The sequence below is a fragment of the Diabrotica virgifera genome, chromosome 2 (genome assembly GCF_917563875.1).
Source record: "Diabrotica virgifera virgifera chromosome 2, PGI_DIABVI_V3a".
NCBI lineage: Eukaryota > Metazoa > Arthropoda > Insecta > Coleoptera > Chrysomelidae > Diabrotica > Diabrotica virgifera.
The window spans coordinates 80,948,717-80,974,203 of NC_065444.1; the positions used below are offsets into that span (position 1 = coordinate 80,948,717).

Consider the following 25,487-nt stretch of genomic DNA (forward strand, 5'->3'; position numbering starts at 1 on the left):
TTGAAAAGGAAACAATAAATATTCAAAATGTAGTGGTCGGGATTTTTGCTTATGCGAGGATTGTTGCATGTGGGATATTGGCCTGTCGGGATTCTGGCGTGTCGGAATTCTGGCGTGTCGGTGTTTTAGCCGTCAGGATTTTGGCTGTCGGGATTTTGGGCGCCACCGCTTCTAGTGCCTCTTTAAACATTTTTTCTGATCACATATTAAAAAGTAGACGGGATAGTACACACTCTTGTCGTACTCCTCTTCTTATTGGAATATTTTTTTTTTGTTGTATTTTGTTGAAGGCTTTCTTAAAGTCAACCAGATATATGAATAAGTCACAGTTGACATCTCGACACCACAACACCCGAAAAAATGGTAAACATAAATAAAAAAACAATCATTTTTAGATTATACATACCCCAACCAAATACTGCACCGGATTTGGATATGGCAAAATTATGGTTAGCACCGCAAGAGACAAGTGCTATAGGAACACCTAACAGAGTGGATATTATTTTCGGGTTGGATTCCACTTTAGACGGAAGATGACCTACTCCAAGTTGGCCAAAATTGTTTGCTCCCCATGTTAATATTTCACCACCTGCAAAAAACCATTGCATGAACAGTAAGACTTAAATACAAAAGATACAAATCATCCAGTTGTTTTATTTGAAACAATATAAATTTTGATTTATTTACCAAAATAAGATTTAAATTATTTGTATTTGAAACATGACAATATGAAATCATTCTCCTTCTTGTGGGACATGATACCCTCTATTTCGTCATCCCGGTTATTGTGATTGGTATTGTCATTTGAAATGTGGTGTTACAGAAGGATGCTTAGAATAGCATGGACACAGAAAAAAACGAGCCCGGAAGTATTGCGAGAAATGGGCAAAGAATGCGAAATAATAAACACAATAAAAATAAGAAAGTTACAATGTCTGGGACACTTATTGAGGGGACAGCGATATGAAATGCTAAGACTGATAATACAGGGAAAGATAAGAAGAGGAAGAAGTATAGGAAGAAGGAGACTGTCATAAAATTTATAGGATTGGTTTAAATGCAGTTCTATATAACTCTTCAGAGCAGCAGTAGATATAGTAAAGATAGTGATGATGATATCCAACCTCCGATTAGGAGACAGCACTTAAAGAAAAAAAAGTTATTGTGATTTCCAGCTGCCATGCCACTCTTTCGGGGGTCTCTCTAATGGTCTTTTTGATCTCTACGCTCATATACAGTGATGAGCGCGCTAATAACCGGCAAAATAGCTCAAAAGATGGAAAACATAATGCATTGCGTAACAAAAAGAGATGGAGCTAGTGGAGTTGAAAATTATCGTTATAAACGTATAACGTATAAATAATTAACATTACATTACATAGTTTTCCACCTTTAGACGTCTGTGATAGGAGTATTTTATAAAATTCTACTGTCACAGTGACAGTTGTCATACTCCTCTGATACGTCTAAAGGTGGAAAACTATGTAACGTAATGTTAATTAATACGTTTATAACGATAATTTCCACCTCTACTAGTTTCATCTCTCTTTGTTTCGCCATGTATTATGTTTTCCATCTATCGAGTTATTTTGCCGGTTATTAGCGCGCTCATCACTGTAAGTATTTGTTCCGCAATGTGATATCCTTCAAGTATTCTTTTTCTCATAGGCATCTTTCAGTGAGTCACAGTTTTTCGATTTCTTTCTAACGTATTAAATTGCATGTGACAGAAAAAAAGGCACGTCCGTGATTATAGACATTTATAACATTTATTCTAGTTCCCGATAGATGGCGCTATAATCGAAAAAAAAATATTTACGAATTATATAATATATCTACGAATATAATCTGTACAATTTATAAGACTATACAAATTAAATAAAATACCATTTTATAAATGAAATAAACACAATTGATCTGTTTTATGCCAAATTGCAAATAAAATTTGACAACTGTCAGATTTAACTAAAATATCCTGTTAGAATAAATGTTATAAATGTGTATTATCACGGAGTTACCTTTTTTCTATCATTTGTGACGCACTGAAAAATTCCTATGAAAAGGACCATATATCTAGATATTCTAGGAACGTTGTTGAATTGTTTTTTCACTTCCTCTCCAGTATAATTATCTATCATACGATATATCTTTTCGGAGTAGTTGAAATTTATGACTTGATCTATCATTTGTTTGTTAACCATTAGTTTAACTACTCAGATGTTTTGAGAGAAAAATCCAAATTAGGATTTGGCAGGATTTGAAAAACTTAGTTGGATACTTAAAAACCAGAAAATACGTCAATACTTAAGGAACAAGATGTTCAACCAGTGTATCCTTCCTATCATGACATGGATGTTGAACATGGACCCTAACCAAGGCGAATATGAATAAACTAGCCACAACAAAAAGGCCAATGGAAAGAGCAGATGCTAAGTATATCACTATCAGATAAAAAGAGGAACGACTGGGTAAGATTAAAAACAACAGTAGAGGATATCACAACCAAAATTGCCAAACTCAAATGAAACTTCGGAGGCCACACTGCTGGACAAAAATACCAACGTTGGACCGCCACAATACATGAGACTTTACAAGATACTTAGTTGGAGACCTTACAGGGTAGACGACCAAGAGGAAGGCCATAGATGAGATGGGTATAAGTATGCTCAAGATAGAGATCAATGGAAGAAGTTGAGAGAGACCATGTCCAAAAATGGACGACAGAAGTCTAAGAAGATATATATCTATGGAGGAATGAAAAATATGGTACGTGGTAGAAAACAATGAATTTTGGTTGTATCTCTAAATAACTACAACTGTTTAAGAAAAAACTGGACGAAAGTCAGAGCTATACCTCAATATAAAATAATATCTACATATCACTTACTGCTAGCTAAGGCCACAGAATGCCTCTGCCCTGAACAAATCTGAACTATACTGTAAGGGGCTAATCTCTTTATTGTTTTCGGTATTGCTTGGATTTGTTCATCAGTATCGTAGCCCAATTGTCCATGCAAATTCGATCCCCACGAAAACACTTGTCCCCACTGGTTCAAGGCCATGGAGTGTCTGGAACCGCATGTTATTCCTACTATATGGTGAGCTTCCAATCCTGCTACCGGTTCTAAAATAACAAAGATATTTATTGGCTGAAATAGAAAGTGTTTAAATATATTTACATCATTTACAATCAAACAAATGTAATACAGTCGAACCCGCTTATTGGAACAGACTTTTGCCAAGCAAAAGTATTCCAATAACCGGGATATTCTAATAACTAATCATTGGTAACTAGTCGAAACGTTTCGGGACCTCAAATTTCTATTCTTTAAAGCGGGATATTTCTATTCGCTGTGTGCAAGTACTTGGAGGGGATACGAGAAACGACCGTGCGTGAGTAGCGGAGAAGTCTTGCAACTTTCTTATCGGAGAAATCTTGCAACATAATTCGTAAATAATTCATATTGTCAAATTGACGTATATTTCTGACATTGAAGAAAATGGGATTTCGCAAATGTAGCATTGTAACAATCTTTCTGCTTTCTTCTATATTCGTCGTCTCCATGCTTATAAATTTTTAAAACCGGAGATTCAGGATACAACCAGAAAGCAGTTTCTTTTGAGGAAAAGTCTTAGATTTAAAATATTGTTTATTGTTTTATTTCAATTATTTTTAATTGTTTTATTACAGTAAACTTTGTATCGGAGATTTTTCGTCTTCCTCTTTTTGTAAAATTTATATCTTGCTCCACAATATTGATATTTTATGAGATGCAATTATTAAAATGAATTTAATTAATTGTATTTTGCTGTTAAGTACTGCATTTTAATAATTAATTTATTTACTACATACCTAAAATGTTTACGTTTTAATAACATTAACCTTAATCTTACTTTTTTTTCTTATTCTTTTTTTGGGCTATGGCCTTGACAATTATCCAGTAACCAGGACTAACATAATTGGCCAATATAATTAAAAGTGCTAAAAATGTTGCTGAGCTATCAAACCAGGTGTCGCTCTTCCGAACTTGCACGGTCCCAATAACAGGTATTCTAATAAGCAGGTTCGACTGTATGTAGTAATATAATATGTAGCTGAGGATCTAGCTATGGTAAGAGATATTGTACAGGAACTCGTTGTGGCTACAGAAAATGAATGTTTAAAATATAAACATCTCAAAAACAAAAAAAAAATGACAAATTTGGTACCCAACAAGAATATCAGTATTGGTGGGAAAGAAGTAGAGCTCGTAGATAGATATAAATATCTGGGGCATGAAATTACGATTGGCAGGGATAACCAGACTCATGAAGTGAAGAGAAGAATCGGTCTTGGTGGGGCAGCATATGGAAAACTGAGAGATACTTTTAAAAGTGAAGGGGGGGTGAAAGGGGGAGGGGTGAAAGGGGGAGGGGTGAAAGGCAGTTTTGTTTTAATTTGGTTCAGAGTTGGACCACCATCTACAGATAGCTATTTCTGCATCTTATGCTTCATCAGTGTAGCTATGCAGTCCCAACACTGAAACAAAAATCAACAATCCTGCCTTTTTAAGGGAAATCACCGCGATGCAGTAATTCCACCTTTGAGACGCAAAATAGCGACATCTCTAGTAAAACTAGGAAGACGACGAGAAGACCCAGATGCAAAGTTTACTGTAATAAAACAATTAAAATACTTCATTGAAATAAAGCAATAAACAATATTTTAAATCCAAGACTTTTCGTCGAAAGAAACTGCTTTCTGGTTACATCCTGAATCTCCGGCTTTATAAGCACGGAGACGACGAATATAGAAAAAAATTAGAAAGGACAACGGTCACGTATCTACTCCCTTTTCGTCTAGGAAAAAGTGCCGAAAGACAGCTTCGAGTACTCAAAAATCCGAGTAAAGAAGAACAAGGGGGGACGGCAGTTTTGTTTTAATTTGATTCAGAGTTGGACCACCATCTACAGATAGCTATTTCTGCATCTTATGCTTCATCAGTGTAGCTATGCAGTCCCAACTATGAAACAAAAATCAGCAATCCTGCCTTTATAAGGGAAATCACCGCGATGCAGTAATTCCACCTTCTCAAAGTTGAAATTTCTAGAATATTCCACAGGGTGTTCCGAACTTTAAGGAAAAAACACAGTATGATTGTTACACCCGGTATAAAATGACATTTATTTGTCTAGCAACAATATTATTACACTGATATTTTTAAATAAAAGGCTATAACATACTAAAAAAATCACTCAAATCGGACAACAGGTTTAGGAAATTCGAGACATTGAAATTTCTAGAATATTCCACAGGGTGTTCCGAACTTTAAGGAAAAAACACAGTATGATTGTTACACCCGGTATAAAATGACATTTAACTGTCTAGCAACAATATTATTACACTGATATTTTTAAATAAAAGGCTATAACATACTAAAAAAATCACTCAAATCGGACAAGTTTAGGAAATTCGAGACATCTAACATGTCCCATTTTTAGGATGTTCCATTAATTTTGCCGGTGTGTGTATATTAAAATATTTGCTACGTAAAATGATCTTGTTAAAAACGACAATTGGCTGCAGTATATCTGGTGCAGAACATACTGTTTCCAGATACTGTGCAGGAAGGAAAAAGTATTGAGTTAGTGGATACGCAGGAAAGAAGAGGAGTCCAAATTTCTTGCACCCAAAAGACGAAGTGTAAAAAACAAATAACTGACTGACTTCAGTCAGCTATCTTTCTTAGGCCGTAATGGTTGCGTGATATATACAGTGTGTTTATTTCATAGCTATTACGAAATAAAAATTGCCATAACTCGTTAAATACCCTGTATAGTATTGTCAAACCATGTATTGTAGCAACAGGGGATATAATAGGAATCTAAATGTGACAAAATATATAGGGTGTCCAATTACAAAAATCTATGTTTGCTTAAATATATGAGTAATTATTAATCAGCCTGTAAAATTCGGCATTATAATATCCAAGTCTGAAGAATATCCTTGCCTACATTTTTTTTAAATAACTTTTTTGAATATTCTGTACTATAATGGAATTATCATCATATTTAATGAATACCATACATAATTAACGAATGTCACACTCAAAAATGACACAGTATAATAAATAAAGTAAAAGACTTATGATGACACATGGCATAGAAACGAGAGCAGTACACTTAGTTACAATACTAGTCAGAAAAGCACCATATCAGGAAAATCCCTTCAATGGCTATATATAGCAAGCTTGTATTCAATGTCACAAATATGGCTTCAGCCTTTATTGAACTGTAGATTAAGAATAAGCGAACGTACATATTACGAGGGCGGTTTTCCAGCGGTTACGTCGTGTTTTACCTGTTTTACCTGATCACACCCTAATACCGCCTTTCAAGTTACCAAGGAAAACAGGTAAACCGCGACGTCGACGTTCCGTCGAGAGACCGCCCTTATGTGGACGAGCTGTAAGTGATACACCTAGTGAAAACCCCAATAAAAGAAAGGGAAGATTATATTTTGTTTTTCAAGTAAGTCTATGTATGGTGATTATTGATTTGAATATTAAATACAGATTCAAATTATACAATACATTTATGCATGCAGAAAAATTACAAACAAGTAGTAGTAACCATGATGCTATAAATAACAAGATAATACATTGCGCATCTCGAAGAGAAGGGAGTCGTGACGTAACTGGAGACCCAAGTTCGTAATGGATCGTAATGTCCGAATGATTTCCGATTAGTTTGAATTGCTCGCGGTTGTATGTCCATTCTGTATGGTTGCCCCCGTTAGGTAAATTATCCCCATTCGATTTTTTTGCACAAGCTTACTAAAACAGAGTTCCTTAGCAAATCCACAGGGTGCCGGGAGGTGCCGCGGTCAGAAAATTGTTTGACAATGTTTTTAATCAAATTCAAAAAATTAATTTGTTCAATTCGTTCAACTTTCTTAGATTTTTTGGATCATTATAAGCAAAAAAGGCTTAGCGCTTGTTCACAATGGACGTAACCATAAGATGAACATAAAACCGTTATCATTTCGTAAACCGTAATTTGTAGATAATTTTATGAAGTGTTCACAATAGACTTAAATTTTACGTAACAAAACAGGTAATTTGATTGTCAAATGCCAAAACGTTATTTATGAGTTATGGGTTGATGTAAATAGATAAATAATACCTACATGTTTGTTTTTGAATTTGTGTGCATTTAACAAAAATATTAATACAGCTGGTTTGACTTGCATACCATTTTATTGTTAAGAAAATTTTAAAAAACAAATAAAGAAAAAAGGAGAAGTTAGGAGGCTTATGAATGAAATGAGATTGTATGATGCAGAGTGGTTTTTTACTTATACAAGGATTTTTACATACATTTTTAAAATGTTTATCACCCTTACTATATTATAAGTATGTAGGGCTTTAACGCACAAGCTGAATTAAAAGTTCTCCATTTCATTTAATTTAGCGATTTAATTTATGTATTACCAAAACGCGAGATAAACATAGATTTGAGTAATTGGGTAAACAAAAACATACCATAAGTAAACTGACAGAATCCACCTGTCTGAATTGTCAAACTCAATTGATCACCAATATTAAAATACAAAAAATACTACAGTTGTCCTTAAAATTCACGTAATTCGAACAAATTGAAACAATCTCAACTTTATGTAATCCTTACGTTTATACGTAAGACAACCATAACCATAAATTATACGTTTACCCATTGTGAATACTTACATTTGATTTCTACATGTTCAACTTTAGGAATTACGGATACATTATGCGTAAATTACGTTTTACGTCCATTGTGAACAAGCGCTTAATAACTCAGTTAAAAATTATTACTATGAAAATCAAAAAGTGACCGAATCAAAGTTGAAAGTCCCCCTACAGGATTCTGAAGAAATTTTGTCATTATTTTATTACTGAACTGTTATTTTTAATTATTAACAATGAGCACTAATTGCATATAGGCGGCCGTCAATAGTGAGTGCGAAAGAGATGCACCATTCCGGCTGTCTAATGGTGCATCTCACTTGCACTCACATTGACGGCCGCCTCACTTAGCGCTCATGGTTAACAATTAAAAATAACAGTTCAGTAATAAAATAATGACAAAATTTCTTCAGAATCCTGTAGGGGGGCTTTCAACCTTGATTCAGTCACTTTTTGACTTTCATAATAATGATTTTTAACGCCTAACGCCTAAAGTTATTAAGCCTTCAAAATGGCCATTTTCGCGTTTTTCAAATTTTAAATCGAGTATAACTCAACAACAGTCAATTTTAGAGAAAAATTACAAGAGACCTTTTTGGCTCATAATGACCCAAAGAATCAAAATTATACGAAGGGAAAAATGGATTTTTTGAATTTGTTTAAAAAATTATTTAAACAATTTTCCGAACACGGCACCTCCCGGCACTCTATGTATTTGTTATAAGGAACTCTTTTTAAGTGAGTTTGTGCAAAAAAATCGAATCGTAATAATATGTTACCTGACGGGGGCGACGATACAGCCTGGACTATAAGCTAACAACAAGAATTCAAATTCCGGTCTCCAGTTACGTCATGCGATGCGCGAACTCGGACGTAGGTATTTGTGCTACGGGAAGATCCTATCTTGTTATTTATAGTATCATGGTAGTAACCAAAACAGTGCCGAGACATAAAAGTAAAAGGTTAATTAAATAAATGATTCTTGCCCATTTTGTGTTAGTATTTATCAGTGCTACGATATTATGTATTTAATGATGAAGATGAATGGTTTCAATAAATTTTATTTACAATTACTGTTTTTAAGTAAAAAATTTAACACGAGGGTGGGGTAATATTAGCATAGACATAAGAATAGACAAGACATACTGAGCAAAATAGCGTAACGCGCGGGCAGTCGATCGGTGGTCTATCTATCTCTTTTTACTAAGCGATCCCGCTCATATGACACGACAAAGATGGCTAGACTACTCAAAATGAATATTGACCAATGACGTCCTTGATATTGGCGTTACACCTCGATGAACAGAGCTGCCCATACCTTACCTTGACTATGAATATCAGTCTAACCTTTATTAGACGACATTACCTCTCGATAGGTGACGGTTTTGATGTGACAAAAACAACTATTAGACTGGTTTCAATAGTCATCACCTTCTTCTTCTTCAGGTACCGTGTCTGTATTCAGATGTTGGCTTTCATCAAGTTTACCAGTTCCTGAAACCTCTTTCTATCGGCTGCTGCGCGAAATAATTCTTCTACCGTGAAACCACACCATTGTCTAATATTACGCAACCATGAAAGTTTCTTTCGACCAATCCATCTCTTTCCCTCCACTTTTCCTTGTACTATAAGACGAAGTAGATGGTATTTGGATCCTCTAATTATATGGCCGAAGTATTCTGTTTTTCTCCTCTTTACGATGTCTATGAGTCATCACCAGATAGGTTCAAATCAACAAAAGTCATTTTTGTGTTATTGAAAAATGGAAAACGTCAAGTATGGTTTACTACATTAAGAACCATCAAATGATAAATCGGTTACACATGCGAGCCCATTTCAACGAGATTCAAGGCGGAAACGCATTAGAGGGTCGCGGCCGCGACTCACCTCGTAGCAGTCTAGTTCAGCTTAGGGCCACCATATCCGGACTGCAAAGTGCGGTCACAGCAGCTTCATGTGGTCGCAGTTGGGCGATCTGCAGTTTCAATACAAAATTATCATTTCACAATATACGGACATGCGGTCCATCTGCAAAAATGACGTTGGCTTGCGGTCGAGTTTCGTAATTTGTCAATAGGGCTTTTCATCGATTTTCATTTGTTTCAAGCTTCTGTCATATGTTGTATAATCTGTGTATAATATTAACAAGAATAAAAAACCGCTAAACGCCGTAAAAATGAGTGGCGCATAAAATATTCCAGCTACAAAAGATCTGATATGAATATTACGTGGCGCGAAAATGGATTTTCATTTGATGCAAAACAAAATTCTAGTTTTATTTTAAAAGATTTTTCCATAATATTTGCTAAATTTGAAGTAAACGCGCCACAAAAGAGTAACTTTGATACAGTTTGCATTTTAAAACTCTTTTGTGGCGCGTTTACTTCAAATTTAGCAAATATTATGGAAAAATCTTTTAAAATAAAACTAGAATTTTGTTTTGCATCAAATGAAAATCCATTTTCGCGCCACGTAATATTCATATCAGATCTTTTGTAGCTGGAATATTTTATGCGCCACTCATTTTTACGGCGTTTAGCGGTTTTTTATTCTTGTATCAGGAGTTTTTCAAAGTTATTTATAAATTAAATGTATGAAGTTGAATGCAATGTTCCTCTATTACACGTCAAGCTTTATAAATGGTCACCTTTGTTGCATTATCTCCCAAATGATCTAGTGTCCATCGAATGTACACTAGATTTTTTTTTATTCGAAATAGATTGAAAAAAAATTGAGATGGCCGGTAAATGAAGTCGGATTGCCCGTTGCCAGATCAAATTTAGCGTCGTAACCACTACAACTACATAAACCATTTCGGGAATAATCGTAAATTGGATTATACTTTTGTAGCTTAAAAACTTCTAAACGGCTTAACCGATTTTGATCAGTAAACATGAGTTTGAAACGTATTGACCAGTAGTATCTGATGGATCTAAGGTCAAGTATGAAAATTGAAGCTACTACAGGAATTATTGAGCTTGAGAAACCGTTTTTTCCCACAGGAAATAGATTTTATCATACTTATGAAGCCTATAACCTAAAAAATTCAAATTTTCCGGGATATGAGGTATACACCGTTAAATTCGTCTGGTGTACTTCTATAAACGCTAAGTTATTGGCGCAATTTGTAGGTTGAAATGTTGAGTAATTGTCGAAAAACCAAAATTTTCAAAGTTTAGTTTTTCAGTTTTTCGGCTATACTGAGCCGTGTGTATGTCTGATTCTAACGGCTTATACACCATTTGAAAGCTTAAGTCAACACTATTAATTTGATGTATTTGCGGTTCTCCTGGCTCTTCTTGATCCGAATATATATACCCCCAAAACATATGCCGTTTTGTACCTACCAAGTCCTATAGCTGGCTTATGGGTGGTCAAAAGTCACAAACTACACCGGTTCTAAATCGGCCCTGACCCCCTCTTCAAACACAGAGGAAAAATATCAAATCGGTTTAACTTTCAAACACATATCGATACACTTTTGGCAAAGTAACGTAAGTGACATTTTTGGCGAAAATCATGTTTTTCCATTAAACTAACGCTATTAGTGTTTAGAAGGTACTGTCAAAGTGTAGTAAGCCTAGAATTACTTTAAACCTTTTTTTTTAACTATTTTAAAAACGTATGTCCAGAATGTTTTTAATCATACCCGCAAAAGAAACGTAACTTTAGCACTATTTCCATAATAATAACGTAAGCAAACGTCGTTTACCGCCATAATAACGTAAGTACCGGTCGGTTTCTGTTACTTACGTCAGATTTTCGCAGTCAGTGTTTGGCTTACGACAGTGACAGATTCATGCTACAATCAACTAAATGATTGATTTTAGGTAAGTTATAACGAAAAACATGTTTTTGTAGTTATATTTCAAAAAACTCGAAAACCTTAACTAACATTATGAACCTGTAAAACTCCTTTTCATATTTAATTTTGTTTATTTATTACAAATTATTTTGACATAGCCTAAGAAAAAATTTGGTTGAATTGTTTGTTAAAAAATCTTTGTAAATTTTGATATGAAAATGTAAAATGTTTGTGAAAAAATAAGTTAAAAATTGTAAAATTATCAATTTCAACTCTTGTATCAAGAAAACGGTTAGAAATAAAGAAATATTGCTTGCATGTTTCTATTCTGATTTGCATATAATAGTGCAGTCACTGAAGGTTTTAACCTTCGATTTCGTTAAACCTTCATCGATTTTCATGAAAATTGGTGAGTAATTAGAAAATACCTCACGGAATAAAGGTGACAGGATGCAAACTTGCGCTTTTATCCTGGGGGTGGACCCCTTCTCGGGGGTGAAAATTATTTTATTAAAAACAATACCATAAGTCGATAGAGGGACAAATTCTAAGCCAAATTTGATATATAACGTTATTCAAATACATTTGCTTTTGAGTTATTAAATATCAAATATTTTATTTTTTCGTAAAAAAATGCCCGTTTTAAAGTTATTTTTCACGTATAACTCAAAAACTATAAGCTTTTACAAAATAGTTATTATTGACGAAATTATCAATCGTTAATATTGACGAAATCAAGATAATAAAAAAAATAAATACACCCCTTACTTAAAGAACTAAACTAATGTTAATTCAAAGTGAGTGATGGGTAATTGAGTGTATATTATTTTCGACGAATACTCAAATCTAAGTATTCAAGCTTAAATAACGAGAAAACGATGCACTTTATCAAATATACCTGTTAAGCACTTGTCAAGGTACTTCAGAATATCTATCAAATGAGCTGGAGAAGAAGTTAATAGCTTCAAAATTAAGCAAGTTATGATGAAAATAAGAGAACTCTTTCGAATTTTTTAGGAAAAAGTGAAAAATAAAACATATCCCATTTTCACAAAAATTAAACATGTATAGTAATCCTTACAAGAATTTCTTTATATTAGTATAAGTAATTATTCCAACAAGTTTAACCGGTTTAGAATGCATATTTTTGAAAATAAAAACTGTAATTTAAAAAAATCAGATTTTTTAAAATAATCGTAAGTTTCATTTTCTTTTGATAATAACTCTAAAAATACTCAATATATGTAAACAATGATATATAACTAAATTTTAGTTTTTTCCGTGTCAAATATTTTACCTTTTTTACTTAATTAATTGTTGTAACGTTATTTGGTGTTTCTTATAATAAACGATTGTTTGTAATTCTTTCCAAATTACTTTGAGTGCTACAATTTCCCGCCAAAGTAACGTATGTGTGTGCTTACGTTACATTTTTTATCAAGACTCAAGATTTTAGAATCCGTAAAATAACTTAAGTATCAATTAACCGCTAAAACTATACAAAAACTTTAAAAAATATTTTTCTTTATTAAACTGTAGACCTCAAAAAACACCCTGGTAAATTTTGTATAATTTAAATAAGTTAAGCAGGTTAAATTAAAAACATGGTTTTTCTACAAAAACGTTTTTGGTGACTTACGTTACTATGCCAAAAAGGTATCGATATACATATATATCCACAAACATTTTCCCTTTTTTAAATAAAAATTAAGTCACATTTCTAAGCTCTATAACTTTTGAATGGTATAACCGATTTTCAAAATTAGACATGTGTTGGAAAGGTAATGATCAGTACTGTTAGAAGCCGCAAAGGTCGGACTTAAATTTTTGAAGTTTTTGGGAGTTTTGGGGGCCAGAACGAAAAACAGACCTAAATAGGAAGGGCCGTAAAATCGACACCCTTGGACCAAAATGGATGGTTGTCATATGAATGGGTGAGTCTTTTTCTGAACATGAAGATGGGAGTTGGCACAATTTTCAATTCAGTCAGATTTAGAAAATTGAAAATTTCGTGTATATAATAGTGTCGCGTGTAGGGGGGCGTATTTCTGCGCCACTGGCGAGAACTGCCGTTCTCTGGTAATTTTTTCGATATAAAACTAACAGCTTCGATAACCAATAAATCGAAAACTATTAATTTTATCAAAAAAATGTATAATGAACATTTTTTGCTTATAATTAATATTTTTACCAGCATTTGCGGTCAAAATATAATAAAAAATTTCCACCCTCGAGATGAGGTGGCAACAACCCCATGGTAAAAGCGTCTTTCGGCATCATATAGATTTTGATCCTTGGACTATCCACTATTTATTGTCAAATTTTCAAGCAAATCTATCCATTCTGTAAAAATTGCGAAGTGAAAAATTTCAGTTCCTGGACTAATTATACTTTTGGAGCTCTATAACTTCTGAACGGTTTACCTGATGTTGATCACTAAACATGAATTTGAAACGTATTGATAAGTAGTATCTGACTAGCATCCAAGATCGAGTATGATAACTGAACGTATTACAGGAATTATTGAGCTTGAAAAACCGTTTTTCCCGTAAGAAATAGATTTGATTATACTTATGAAGCCTATAACTTAAAAATTCGAATTTTCCCAGATATGAGGTATACACCGTTAGACGCGTCCTGAGTCCTTCTACAAACGCTCAGTTATTGGTGCAATTCGTAGGTTGAAATTTTGAGTAATTGTCGAAAAACCAAAATTTTCAAAGTTTAATTTTTCAGTTTTTTGGCTATGGCGAGCAGTGTGTATGTCTCAGCTTGATCGCTTAGGCGCCACTTGAAAGCTTAACTCAACCCTATTGATTTGGTGTATTTGCGGTTTTCCTGTCTTTCCTTGAACCTAAGATATATACGCCCAAAAAATATGCTATTTTGTATCTACCTAGTCCTCTAGCTGGCTTACGGGTAGTCAGAAGTCAAAAATTAGACCGGTTCTGAATCGGCCCTCACACCTTCTTGAAACACAGAAAAAAAAATTCAGATCGGTGTAACTTTTCCACACACATACATACATACATACATACGTACATACATACATACATATCCACAAACATTTTCCATTTTTTAAATAAAAATTGAGTCATATTTCTGAGCTCGATAACTTTTGAATGGTATAACCGATTTTCAAAATTAAACATGCGTTGGAAAGGTAATAATCTGTGCTATCAGAAGCCGCAAAGGTCGGGCTTAAATTTTTGAAATTTTTGGGAGTTTTGGGGACGAGAACGAAAAACAGGCTTTAAATGGGAAGGGCCGTAAAATCCACACCCTTGGACCAAAATGGAGAGGTAACATATGGATGGACGAGTCTTTTCCTAAACTTTAAGATGGGATTTGGCCCAATTTTCAATTCAGTCTGGTTTAGAAAATCGAAAATTTCGTGTATATATAGTGTCGCTTGTAGGGGTGTTGTGCGCCACTGGTGAGAACTGTCGTTCTCTGTGGATATACACCATATATACACGGATTATACGACATATGACAGAAGCTCGAAACAAATGACTGTGAATGAAAAGCCCTACGCTAAGCTCTGATGGATACTAAATAATGACCCTGTTGCCAATTTTATTGTTTTTTTTTTAATAACTAAAGACACAAATAGGTGACACAAGTGGCAAGACCGTGAATTTTACAAGATCCGAATAAACTGTTACATTGCGCTGTAATGCTTGTTGTAATTGGTCCAACCTCAGGCAAGTTTACTCCACTGTTATGAAATTTTGACACTAATGACATTTATCAAATTTTTACACAAATAGCATTTTATAGGTTAATTACGTTATATCGGCGATATTTTGTGTTTTCTGGGTTATTCTTTTAATTTTTAGTCTGCTTTTATATAAAAACAATTGTTTGTAGAACTCTTTAGCGGCGTATTATGGTCTGTTTTTTAACCAAGAGGAGTAATTCAAATTTACCGCGCCGTAATGCTCGTTTGTAATAGGTCCAACCTCAGGCAAGTTTACTCCACTGTTACGAAATTTTGACACTATTGACATTTATGAAATTTTCGACACTTCTGTCATTTTATAGGGTAATTACGTTAGGTCGGCGATTTCTTGTGTTTTTTCGTTATTCCTTTAATTTTTAGATTTTTAGTCTACTTTTACATAAAAAAACAGTTGTTTTTAGAACTCTTTAGCGACGTATTAGTATAATATAATATGTAGGTATGGATTATCGTCGAAAGCCGATATTATCAACCAAAAAAGAAGATGTAATTGGTGATTTTTCTTGTGACCTTCTTGGGTGTAAATATGTCTTTTTAGTTTATTCCTCTTGGTTTAAATATAATATAAGATGTATGGATCATGGTCGAAGGCCGATATTATCAACGAAAAAGAAGATGTATTTGGTGATTTTTCTAGTGACTTTTTTGAGTGTGAATCTGTCTTTTAATTTAATCCTCCTGGTTTAAAACCAAACCATAGCTTCTCACTATACAATAAACATGGCCATGATAAAGTCACATTCTAATGTTTTGGCAGTGCTCTGTCAGAAATTTTGTCTGACATATAAGCTTGGTTTTGTAGTAAAAAAGGGTATAATTTCTCTGGAAAGCAACATAGCTAAATTACACAAAAGACAAGAAAAGAAACATTTAAATAAAAACCTCTAAACATACCCACAAAATATAGCATAACCACACATCTACTATTTCATATATTCATAAATAATATCAATAGCAATCAATATGACAAATATTGATCACAAAAATATATAATAGAACTGGGGTATATGTGTGATAAAGGGATATTAGGAAAACAGAGATGTATGTAGATCTTGTCCTATTATGATGAAATGTGCCCAACTAACTGCTTTATATTTAGATTTGATTGAACCCCCCCCCATCACTACAGTCTTACAGTTTCTTATGAACCACAGCCGTCTTTAAAACAACCCCTCATTTTATTATATACCTGATATTCCCTACTGTTTATGTCAATTTGATGTTGGTCAAAGTTGTTTAGGTATAATAGGGAACTTGCACATTTTTTTATTACATAAAAATGTTTTAGTTTAAAAATGAGATTTCCAAAATTTCACGCTTCAAAAACTCGTAATAACTTAGAAATACAAATACTTAAAGTCTTCTGCGGTATAAAATAGTTCAAACGACCGGTGACGTCACATAGTTTTATTATATACAATTGAGTCCCTGAATCTTTACCGGTGCGTCATCATTTATAGCATACGAAATAAGTCGGAAATTGACTTATTTCGTATGGAAATAAGTCGGAAATTGACTTATTTCGTATGCTTTAAATGATGACGCACGGGTAAAGATTCAGGGACTCAACTGTAGTTATGATTATGGTTATATTTAGGTATATTCTTCTTCTCCTTCTTTAGTTTATTGGCCTCCACCTACTTGGGTATTTGGCCAGTTCATCGTCGCGGAATAAGGAAAAAATATTTATATTGTAATGACATTTATCGTATGTCATTGTAATAATATTTGTATTAATTGTATTAATTGTAATATTTGTATTAATATTTGTAATAATATTTGTATTTGTCCCATGCCAACTCAAAATTTCTACTAAATCAAAGAAGAAAAAGAAGATTGTGTATTGATAGACAGTTGCCCCCTTAGACAAGGAAAGAGAGGTTGCCCCTAGCGTGAAATTTTTTTTATCTTGTCATGTTTGTCCCACACCAACCAAAATTACTAGTTAACTAAAGAAGAAGAAGAAAAAGATGAAGAAGAAGAAGAAACAAATTGTACAATGTACTAACTCCAAATTGTAAGTGAATAAGGGATTTTTCCCTTGTTCCGAGACGATGAGCTGGCCAAATACCCAAGTAGGTGGAGGCCAATAAACTGAAGAAGAAGAAGAAGAATAATATATACCAGTTTGTTGAGATTAGAGTTTGATACAGTTTTTGAAGGAAAGGAAAGAAGGCTTACTATGGAAAATAAAACCATTTTGTAAAAGTACAAGATTTCTATGAATAGTTCAAACGATCAAAAACACTTGTGACGTCACATAACTGTATTTTCTATGTACGTTTATAATGTCTTTTAAAATGATATACAATTTTGTTTACTTTGTTCATGCAGAACGTAACCAGATGACGTCATGACGCGTTTTGGACTGGCTGGTATAATTTGAATCTTTAATCGTCTTTAGGGGCCAAAGGAAAGACAAAAAAAACTTTTTTATCTTTGATACATGTTTTAAATTATGTTATGTTGTGATTTATAACATTTTTTTTTAATTTAAAATTTCATGCAAGTTCCCTATTATAGTATAAGACAAAATATGATGTATTTCAAGATTATAGATTGTTCATTTTATTAGGATTAGACGAAGTTAGCAAACAAAGAGTCATAGTAACATTATTAATCTTCATAGAACTGAACGGGGTCCTTTCGAACCCCATTACATAATTTGTTGCTATATCTTTACATATATGTAATTTTAAGCATTGACCTATTTATGTATCTCACCTATCTACAATTATGCATTTCTTTGATAAATCATAATCAATTATTTTCAATGGGAAATAAGCCACAATTTTACCAAAAAAATTATTTTATTAACGTTTTGACGCTTAAGTCGGGTGTCGTTGTCAAAATAAAATTGTGGCTTATTTCCCATTGAAAATAATTGATTATAAAAATGCCACAAGGACATATCTTCAGAACAACATTGATAAATCATGAAGTAAACATTAATTTCTAAAAGTTGGTTTAAGTTCAAACTTTATATTTTTAAGTTAAGGTCTGTTTATACCTCGGTCTATTCTTTATGATATAACTTTATATACCTACAGTGATGAGCTCACTAATAACCGGCAAAATAACGCAAAAGATGATTAAGTTGTGCGATAAAAAGAAATCAAATTAGTGGAGGGGGGAGATTTAGCGTTAAAAACCTATGAATTTTCATTCTACTTATTGTTTCCCACCTTTAGACGTATCAGACGAGTTTGGCAACTGCCAATGTGACAGTTACAGTTTTAGTTGACATACTCCTCTGATACATCTAAAGGTGGGAAACAATAAATTATAAGTTTATAGGTTTTTATCGCTGAATCTCCCACCCCCACAAATTTCATTTCTTTTTATCTCACAACTTAATATGTATTCCATCTTTTGCATTATTTTGCCAGTTATTAGCTCATCACTGTATAACTCTACTAGCTATATCTTTACATATTATGTGAATTTTAAGTGTTAGCTTCTCATCTATCTACAACTTATTTATTTATTTGATAAATCATGAAGTAAACGCTAATGTCTAGGAGCTGGTTGAGTTCAACTTTTATCTTTTTAAGTTGGGGTCTATTTAGACCCTGGTCTGTCTTTCTGATCTGACTTTATAACTACTAGAGTTATTTATAACTCTATAACTGTAGTTATTTATATCTTCATAGCCGTAGTTATTTAGTTAACAGGTTGATTGCTGACTGCTCCGATCGGAGTGTGCCGGCCTCCTTCGATGATGCTGGCTACTCTGATCGGAGTATAGATCACATAATCGAAGTAAGGCTCACAGAGTAAGCCGGCGTTACCAAAGGAGGCCGTTTTGTACATTGGCAATCAACCTCTTAATTGCCAATTTTCATTTGTTTAATTGGGTTTTAAAAGGGTAGGCGCAAAAATTTCAGGCCAATACTTTTTAAATGTACTTATTCATTTTTTTCAAATCTTGAACAAACTAATAAATATTTTTGAAAAATTCAAATTCTGAATGAAAGATGACATTATTACGGAGGGCTGAAAGTCCCTTAGAATAAACAAAAAGTTTCTTTTGAATGATATATTTGAAATAAAAAATCACACTCAATTTTCTCTTTTTTTTTACCCCTGTAACTTATTAAAATAAACATTATAGAGGTTTTGAGGGACTTTCGGCCCTCGGTAATAATGTAATCTTTCATTCTGCATTTAAATTTTTCAAAAATATTTATTAGTTTTCTCAGAATTCTAAAAACATGAATGCATTAAGACCATTGACTCAAAATTTTGCAGCTACCCTCTTAATTTATGATAATAAAACCGTAAAACTTATTTTTGAATGATAAATCGGAAAAATAGTGTACAGCTCCCAGAGTGAACCATGGCCGGTGAGAGAAACCCTCTCTTCGTAAATATTAGGTGGTTGTATGACCCACTACAGTGATCGTCACCAGCGACGGCTCATTTTGGGAGCTTTATATATCACATATTAAGCTTGTTCTCATCCTTTTCGTAAAATATTAAGGTTAATCCTATAATCCTATGAATGTTAATAAAAAGTTGATTTTGGGATTTATATGATTATGAGTAAAATCCTTTTTCTTAAGAACTATACTAAACTTACAATAAAGATGCACTAGAAATAAACAAATCAAGACACGAAGAATGTTTCAAGGAGCACTCCCAAATCATGATTTACACTGTATATACACTGTAAGTCCCAAATCATGATTTACAAAGTTTATATGGTGCTTCTCAGAGGTTTTTTTCAGTGCGACACAATTGACAAAAAAAGGTGCATCCAATGACATCCATGATACACATACACATTTATAACATTTATTCCAGTTGTTGATAGATGGCGCTATAATCAGAAAAGAAACGATTTAGGTATTTGCCCATTATTTACCTATTACATATCGGCTATTGATTATATTCAAAATAAGATAGCTAAAAGGAACTACAACGTTAACGGGGTTTTATTATTTCATATGGTCAATGGACATCTATATATGAAAAAACCGCGGAGTGCTACCATTTAAAGGGGTGCGTTTTTGAGAAATGGGTGAATTAGTCCCTGGGCACAGGTTACATTAGGGTGAGTTCTATGCACTTTTGGTATAAACATACCTACATAAAAATTGTTCCTGGTTAAATTTCCTATGTAAATATCACTTTTTAAAGTCAATTATACTTTTTTTTACAAAAATATATTCAAAAGAAAAAGCACAAAGAAACCCAAAAGAAATAAATTTTGTTTTTTGTCCCATAACTTTTGTCCACGAGTATATAGGTATAGACATTGCTTTACAGAAAAAAAACCTACATATTTATTCTTTAAAATGTTGTTTAGTAGAGGTAATTAGGATTTATAGTTTTCGAAAAATGATTTTTCAAAGTTCGCCACTCACAGCAATTTTGGGCAATTTTCCTTGTTATTTTGCAAATATTGTTCTGTAACTTTTTTCTACATAACTTTAGGTATATGCAATGGTACACGTAGTAGAAATAGAAATCAATTACCTTTAAAATGGTCTTCTGTATAACGTTGTACGACTTTCTTTTAAAGAGATTATGGTTTTTCAAGGTTTTATACTTTTAACGATTTTTATAATATAATATAAAAATAAAATAATACTATTATATAATATATTATATATTATATAATACATTATATAATACCTAATATAAAAAATATCATTTTTTACGATTATTTGTGAAATTTCTCATTCTAACTTTTTTTTCGTCTACATTTAGGTATATATTATATTATAGAATAAAAAAAGCTTATTTTTTTTTAAACAAACTAAGTTATCAATCGAAGTAGCACAGAAAACGACAATAAATATCGCCTCCGTACCACCAGATTGACAGCAGGTGGAATACTTTCTTTGGTTACACATTCTTATTTTTTTACTTTAATGGTGTATTTAAAAAAATTTAAATATACAAAAAACTACAGATATTATTTTTCAAAATGTAATAAGTAGGTACTTCCAACGATTTTTATTTTAGGATTGTTTTTTAAATTTCTCATTATAACTTTTTTTTCTTGTACATGAATATACTATATATTGCTCAATAAAGAGGGCTTACTTTCTGTTCTTTAAAATGGTGTATCATCTATATTTAAATAATGGAAACCGAGTGATTCTTTGATATTTTTTTACCTGTATTATTTAAAATTATTTCTTTCACAAAAAATACATAAACATTAGTATTAGAAAACATCACTTTAGTTAAAATTATTTAAACGTTGACATTTAAAAAAAATTCAAAATCAAAGTCCATCTCTTCGTTAGCATTAGCTTCAATATCTTCCTCTGACACATCAGTTATCTTAGAGTTTCCACAATTAGTACCCATGCACATGCACCTTTGCAGAATATTGAAGAACTAATTCCTATCTTCCTACAATCGCAGTTTTTTGTACATCCTTTAGTACATTTACATGCTATTTTTTCAAGCAAAGCTTGTGGTGCAGGAGCTTTGACAGTAAATATTGGAATTAATCCATATTTTGAAGTTTGCCCGGCCGAGTCAAGTGGATCCAAAGCATTACCTATAAAATATAAGATTCAATCGTAACACAGAATCACATAAAAAAATTATAATGAGAAATTTAAAAAATAATCCTAAAATAAAAAATCGTTACAAGTACTAACATTTTATTATATTTTGAAAAAGCATATCTTATTCAAAAATAATCCTAGAATTTTTTATAATACACCATTTTAAAGTAAACAGAATAAGCTTTCTTTTTTATTATATATTATATACCTACCTAAATGTAGAAGAAAAAAAAGTTATAATGGGAAATTTAAAAAATAATCGTAAAAAATATAAAAACTCGTTAAAAGTATAAAATATTGAAAAAGATAACCTCTTTACAAACAAGAAGTCGTACAACATTATACAGTAGAGTATTTTAGAGGTAATTGATTTCTATTCCTCTTACATGTACCATTGCATATGCCTAAAGTTGCGTATAAAAAAGTTACAGAACATTATTTGCGAAATAACAAGGAAAATTGCCCAAAATTGCTGTGAGTGGCGAATTTTGAAAAATCATATTTCGAAAAATGTAAATCCGAATGACCTCTACCAAACATCATTTTAAAGAGAAAATATGTAATCTCTTTTTTGTGAAGCAATGCCTATATCTATATCCCCGTAGACAAAAGTTATGGGACAAAAAACAAATTTTTTTTCTTTTGGGTTTCTTTGTGCTTTTTTTTTGAATATGTTTTTGTAAAAAAAAGTATCTTTGACTTTTAAAAAGCTTTATTTAGATAGGAAATTTAACCAGGAACAATTTTTATGTAGACGTGTTTGTACCAAAACTGCATAGAACTTACCCTAATGTAACCTGTGCCTAGGGACTAATTCACCCATTTCTCAAAAACGCACCCCTTTAAATGGTAGCACTCCGCGGTTTTTTCATATATAGAGATTCATTGACCATATGAAATAAAAAAACCCTGTTAACGTTGTAGTTCCTTTCTATAGTGCATAATCAATAGCCTACTATGCGACCATAATTTAAAGTTCTTTTCAGTCTTTCAGTGTGTCATTAATGACGTAATATTTTAGTTAAATCTGACAGTCGTCAGAATCATAATCGTAATTTGGTATAAAAACAAATCAACTGTGTTTATTTCATTTATAAAAAGGTATGTTCTTTGATTTGTATAGTTTTATAAATTGTACAGATTATGGTCGTATCTATGAACAACTATAATAAACGCCATCTATCAACAACTAGAATAAATGTTATACCTAAATGACTTTAATCACTGACGTACCTTTTTTTTCTGTCAGTTCCAACTTAATGTGTTAGAAAGAAATCGAAAAACTGTGACACACCGAAAGATGCCTCTGAGAAGGAGTATACATTGTAAATCATGAATCGGGAGTGCTCCTCGTAACATTAAACTTGTCTAGGTTTGTTTATTTTTAGTGGATCTATATTGTGATTTTAGTGTAGATAAATGCCTTCCTCCAGCTACACATGTTTTCAATATATATGTTACAGTTCAAGTTGATTCTCAGTTAGAGTTGACTCCAACTAGTTGGAGTCAACTCCAACTGAAACGAGCAGTAAAAGTTGATTTTAAAAATTTAAATCAACTTTTACTAGTTGGAGTTGACTCTTCCTGGATCGATTCAGTAAATGTCGATTATACGAGAATCTCAAGTGCATTTTTGATGAGTGTGCGTTTCTTTGTTTTGACCGTTTCAACTACTTATTAGTATAGCCTGTAACATCGCCCCCAATAGGTAAATTATTCTAATTCGATATTTTGCACAAACTTACTCAAAGAAATACATCCGTATAACAATCCTTATAACAAATACACAGGGTGTCACGTGGTACCGCGGTCGAAAAATTGTTTAACCAATTTTTGTTAACCAAATTTACAAAAATAATTTTTATCTACTCTATCTCATATTATGTAAAGCAGCGGTTCTCAATCTGTGGTACATGTACCACTGGTGGTACATATCATTATTTGCGGTCCTGCCAAAGACAAACCATTTTCATTTCCAATAATGACACGAGCCGTCTCACCGTGCCTCAGAGAGCAAGTTAAGCCGTCGGTCCCCCTGGGCTAGTGTACATCGACACTAGTTGCTTGAAACAGGGTTAAAGATGTAATTGGCGCTGGAACTGTCCGAAAGGCAAAAATGCCATACGATATTATATATTATGAAAGTCAGAAACTAAAAAAAAATCAAAAATTAAAGCTACCTCTATAAGATCCTGAAGAAATTTTTGTCATTATTTCATTAATAAGATATTATTTTTAATTATCAACAATGAGCACTAAGCATGTATTGAGGCGGCCGTCAATGTGAGTGCGAGTGAGATTCACCATTGGACGGCCGGAATGGTGCATCTCTTTAGCACTCACCATTGACGGCCGCCTAATACGCACTTAGCGCTCATTGTTAATAATTAAAGATAAAGCTTAATAATAAAATACAGTCCTCTCTCTATAATGATATGCAAGGAACTGGGAATTTTCATCGTTATAAGGAGATATCGTTATACAGAGAGAGAGAAAAAAATCGTTATTGTAATAGTAATCATACTGTACTAAATAACTTGTGTTAATTTTCTCTACTGCCCGAGTTATCGATAACTTTTATTTAACCGAGAGTACTCTACACTTTTTCGAAAACATCTTGACTGTTCACAGACCGAGATACAACCGAAATTGAAACTTAGAATTCGTCAATAGACAATAGAGGACAACATCTGTGTGAAAACAGTTAAGGCACACCGCCCGAACGATAAAAGCGTGTACTCAACTTTCTGCATATCGGATTGAAATTTGAACCACCAAATTTTTGCTAAATTGGAGCCACAAAATGAATCACTCACTAATCACTTTTTATCAAGTTACACCTACGCAACAGCTTTTTCAGTTATTCCCTGTGTTTCAATTAAGTGTTATCTTTAATTCTTAAAATTCTCACAGTCTGGTTATCTTAGTTATTGCCAAACGCAAATGGTTATCAGTTGTTTCTTGAAAAGTGAGGTCATCGAATATTGAAAAGTTATCGTGATAAAGAGAGAACGATATCGGTATAATAGAGAAAGAATTAATACATTGTCCTTATGATGAACCAAACAATGTTTAGTATTTTGATCGTTATAGAGGAATTATCGTTATATAGGGAATCGTTATAAAGAGCGACTACTGTAGTGACAAAAATTTCTGCTGGATCTTGTAGAGGGGGCTATAAACTTTGATTTGGTCACTTTCTGACTTTCATAATAATGGACTTTAACCGAGTTATTAAGCCTTGAAAATGGCTATTTTCGCATTTTTCGAATTTTAAATCGCGTATAACTCGACAACAATCAATTTTAGAGAAAAATCACAAAATACCTTTTTTTGCTCAGACTAACCCAAATGATCTAAAAAAAAATTGTTCGAAGTGAAAAAATTATTTTTGTGAATTTGTCTAAAAAAAATTGTTTAAACAATTTATCGATCAAGGTACTGCCTGGCACCCAGTAGATTTGTTATAAGCACCTCTTTTTGAGTAAGTTTGTGCAAAAAATTGAGATAGACTAATTTGAACATATTCAATAGCATTTAATTCCTAGAATCGGCTGTTTGTGTGAATCAGAATCAACTTTTACTAAATGGCATTGGGAAGAGTATACTTTTCCTAGTTGGAGTCTACTTTTACTAGTAAATGTTGAATATAAATCTTCATTTTATATTATTAATCAACTTTTACTGAAATCAGCCGTTAG

General features: G+C 32.7%; 1 protein-coding gene across 3 annotated transcripts in view; it reads right to left on the bottom strand.

Annotated features, from left to right (window-relative positions):
• The window catches only part of LOC126879533 (probable E3 ubiquitin-protein ligase HERC4), a 125,606-nt gene that overhangs the window by 99,282 nt on the left and 837 nt on the right, over positions 1-25,487 (bottom strand). For all 3 annotated transcript variants that reach the window (XM_050642638.1, XM_050642636.1, XM_050642637.1), the window contains exons 3-4: positions 2,888-3,124; positions 407-589 (exon numbers count right to left, since the gene is read on the bottom strand). In XM_050642638.1, coding sequence (XP_050498595.1) covers positions 407-589; positions 2,888-3,124 — 420 coding nt within the window. The remainder of the gene's footprint in view (positions 1-406; positions 590-2,887; positions 3,125-25,487) is intronic.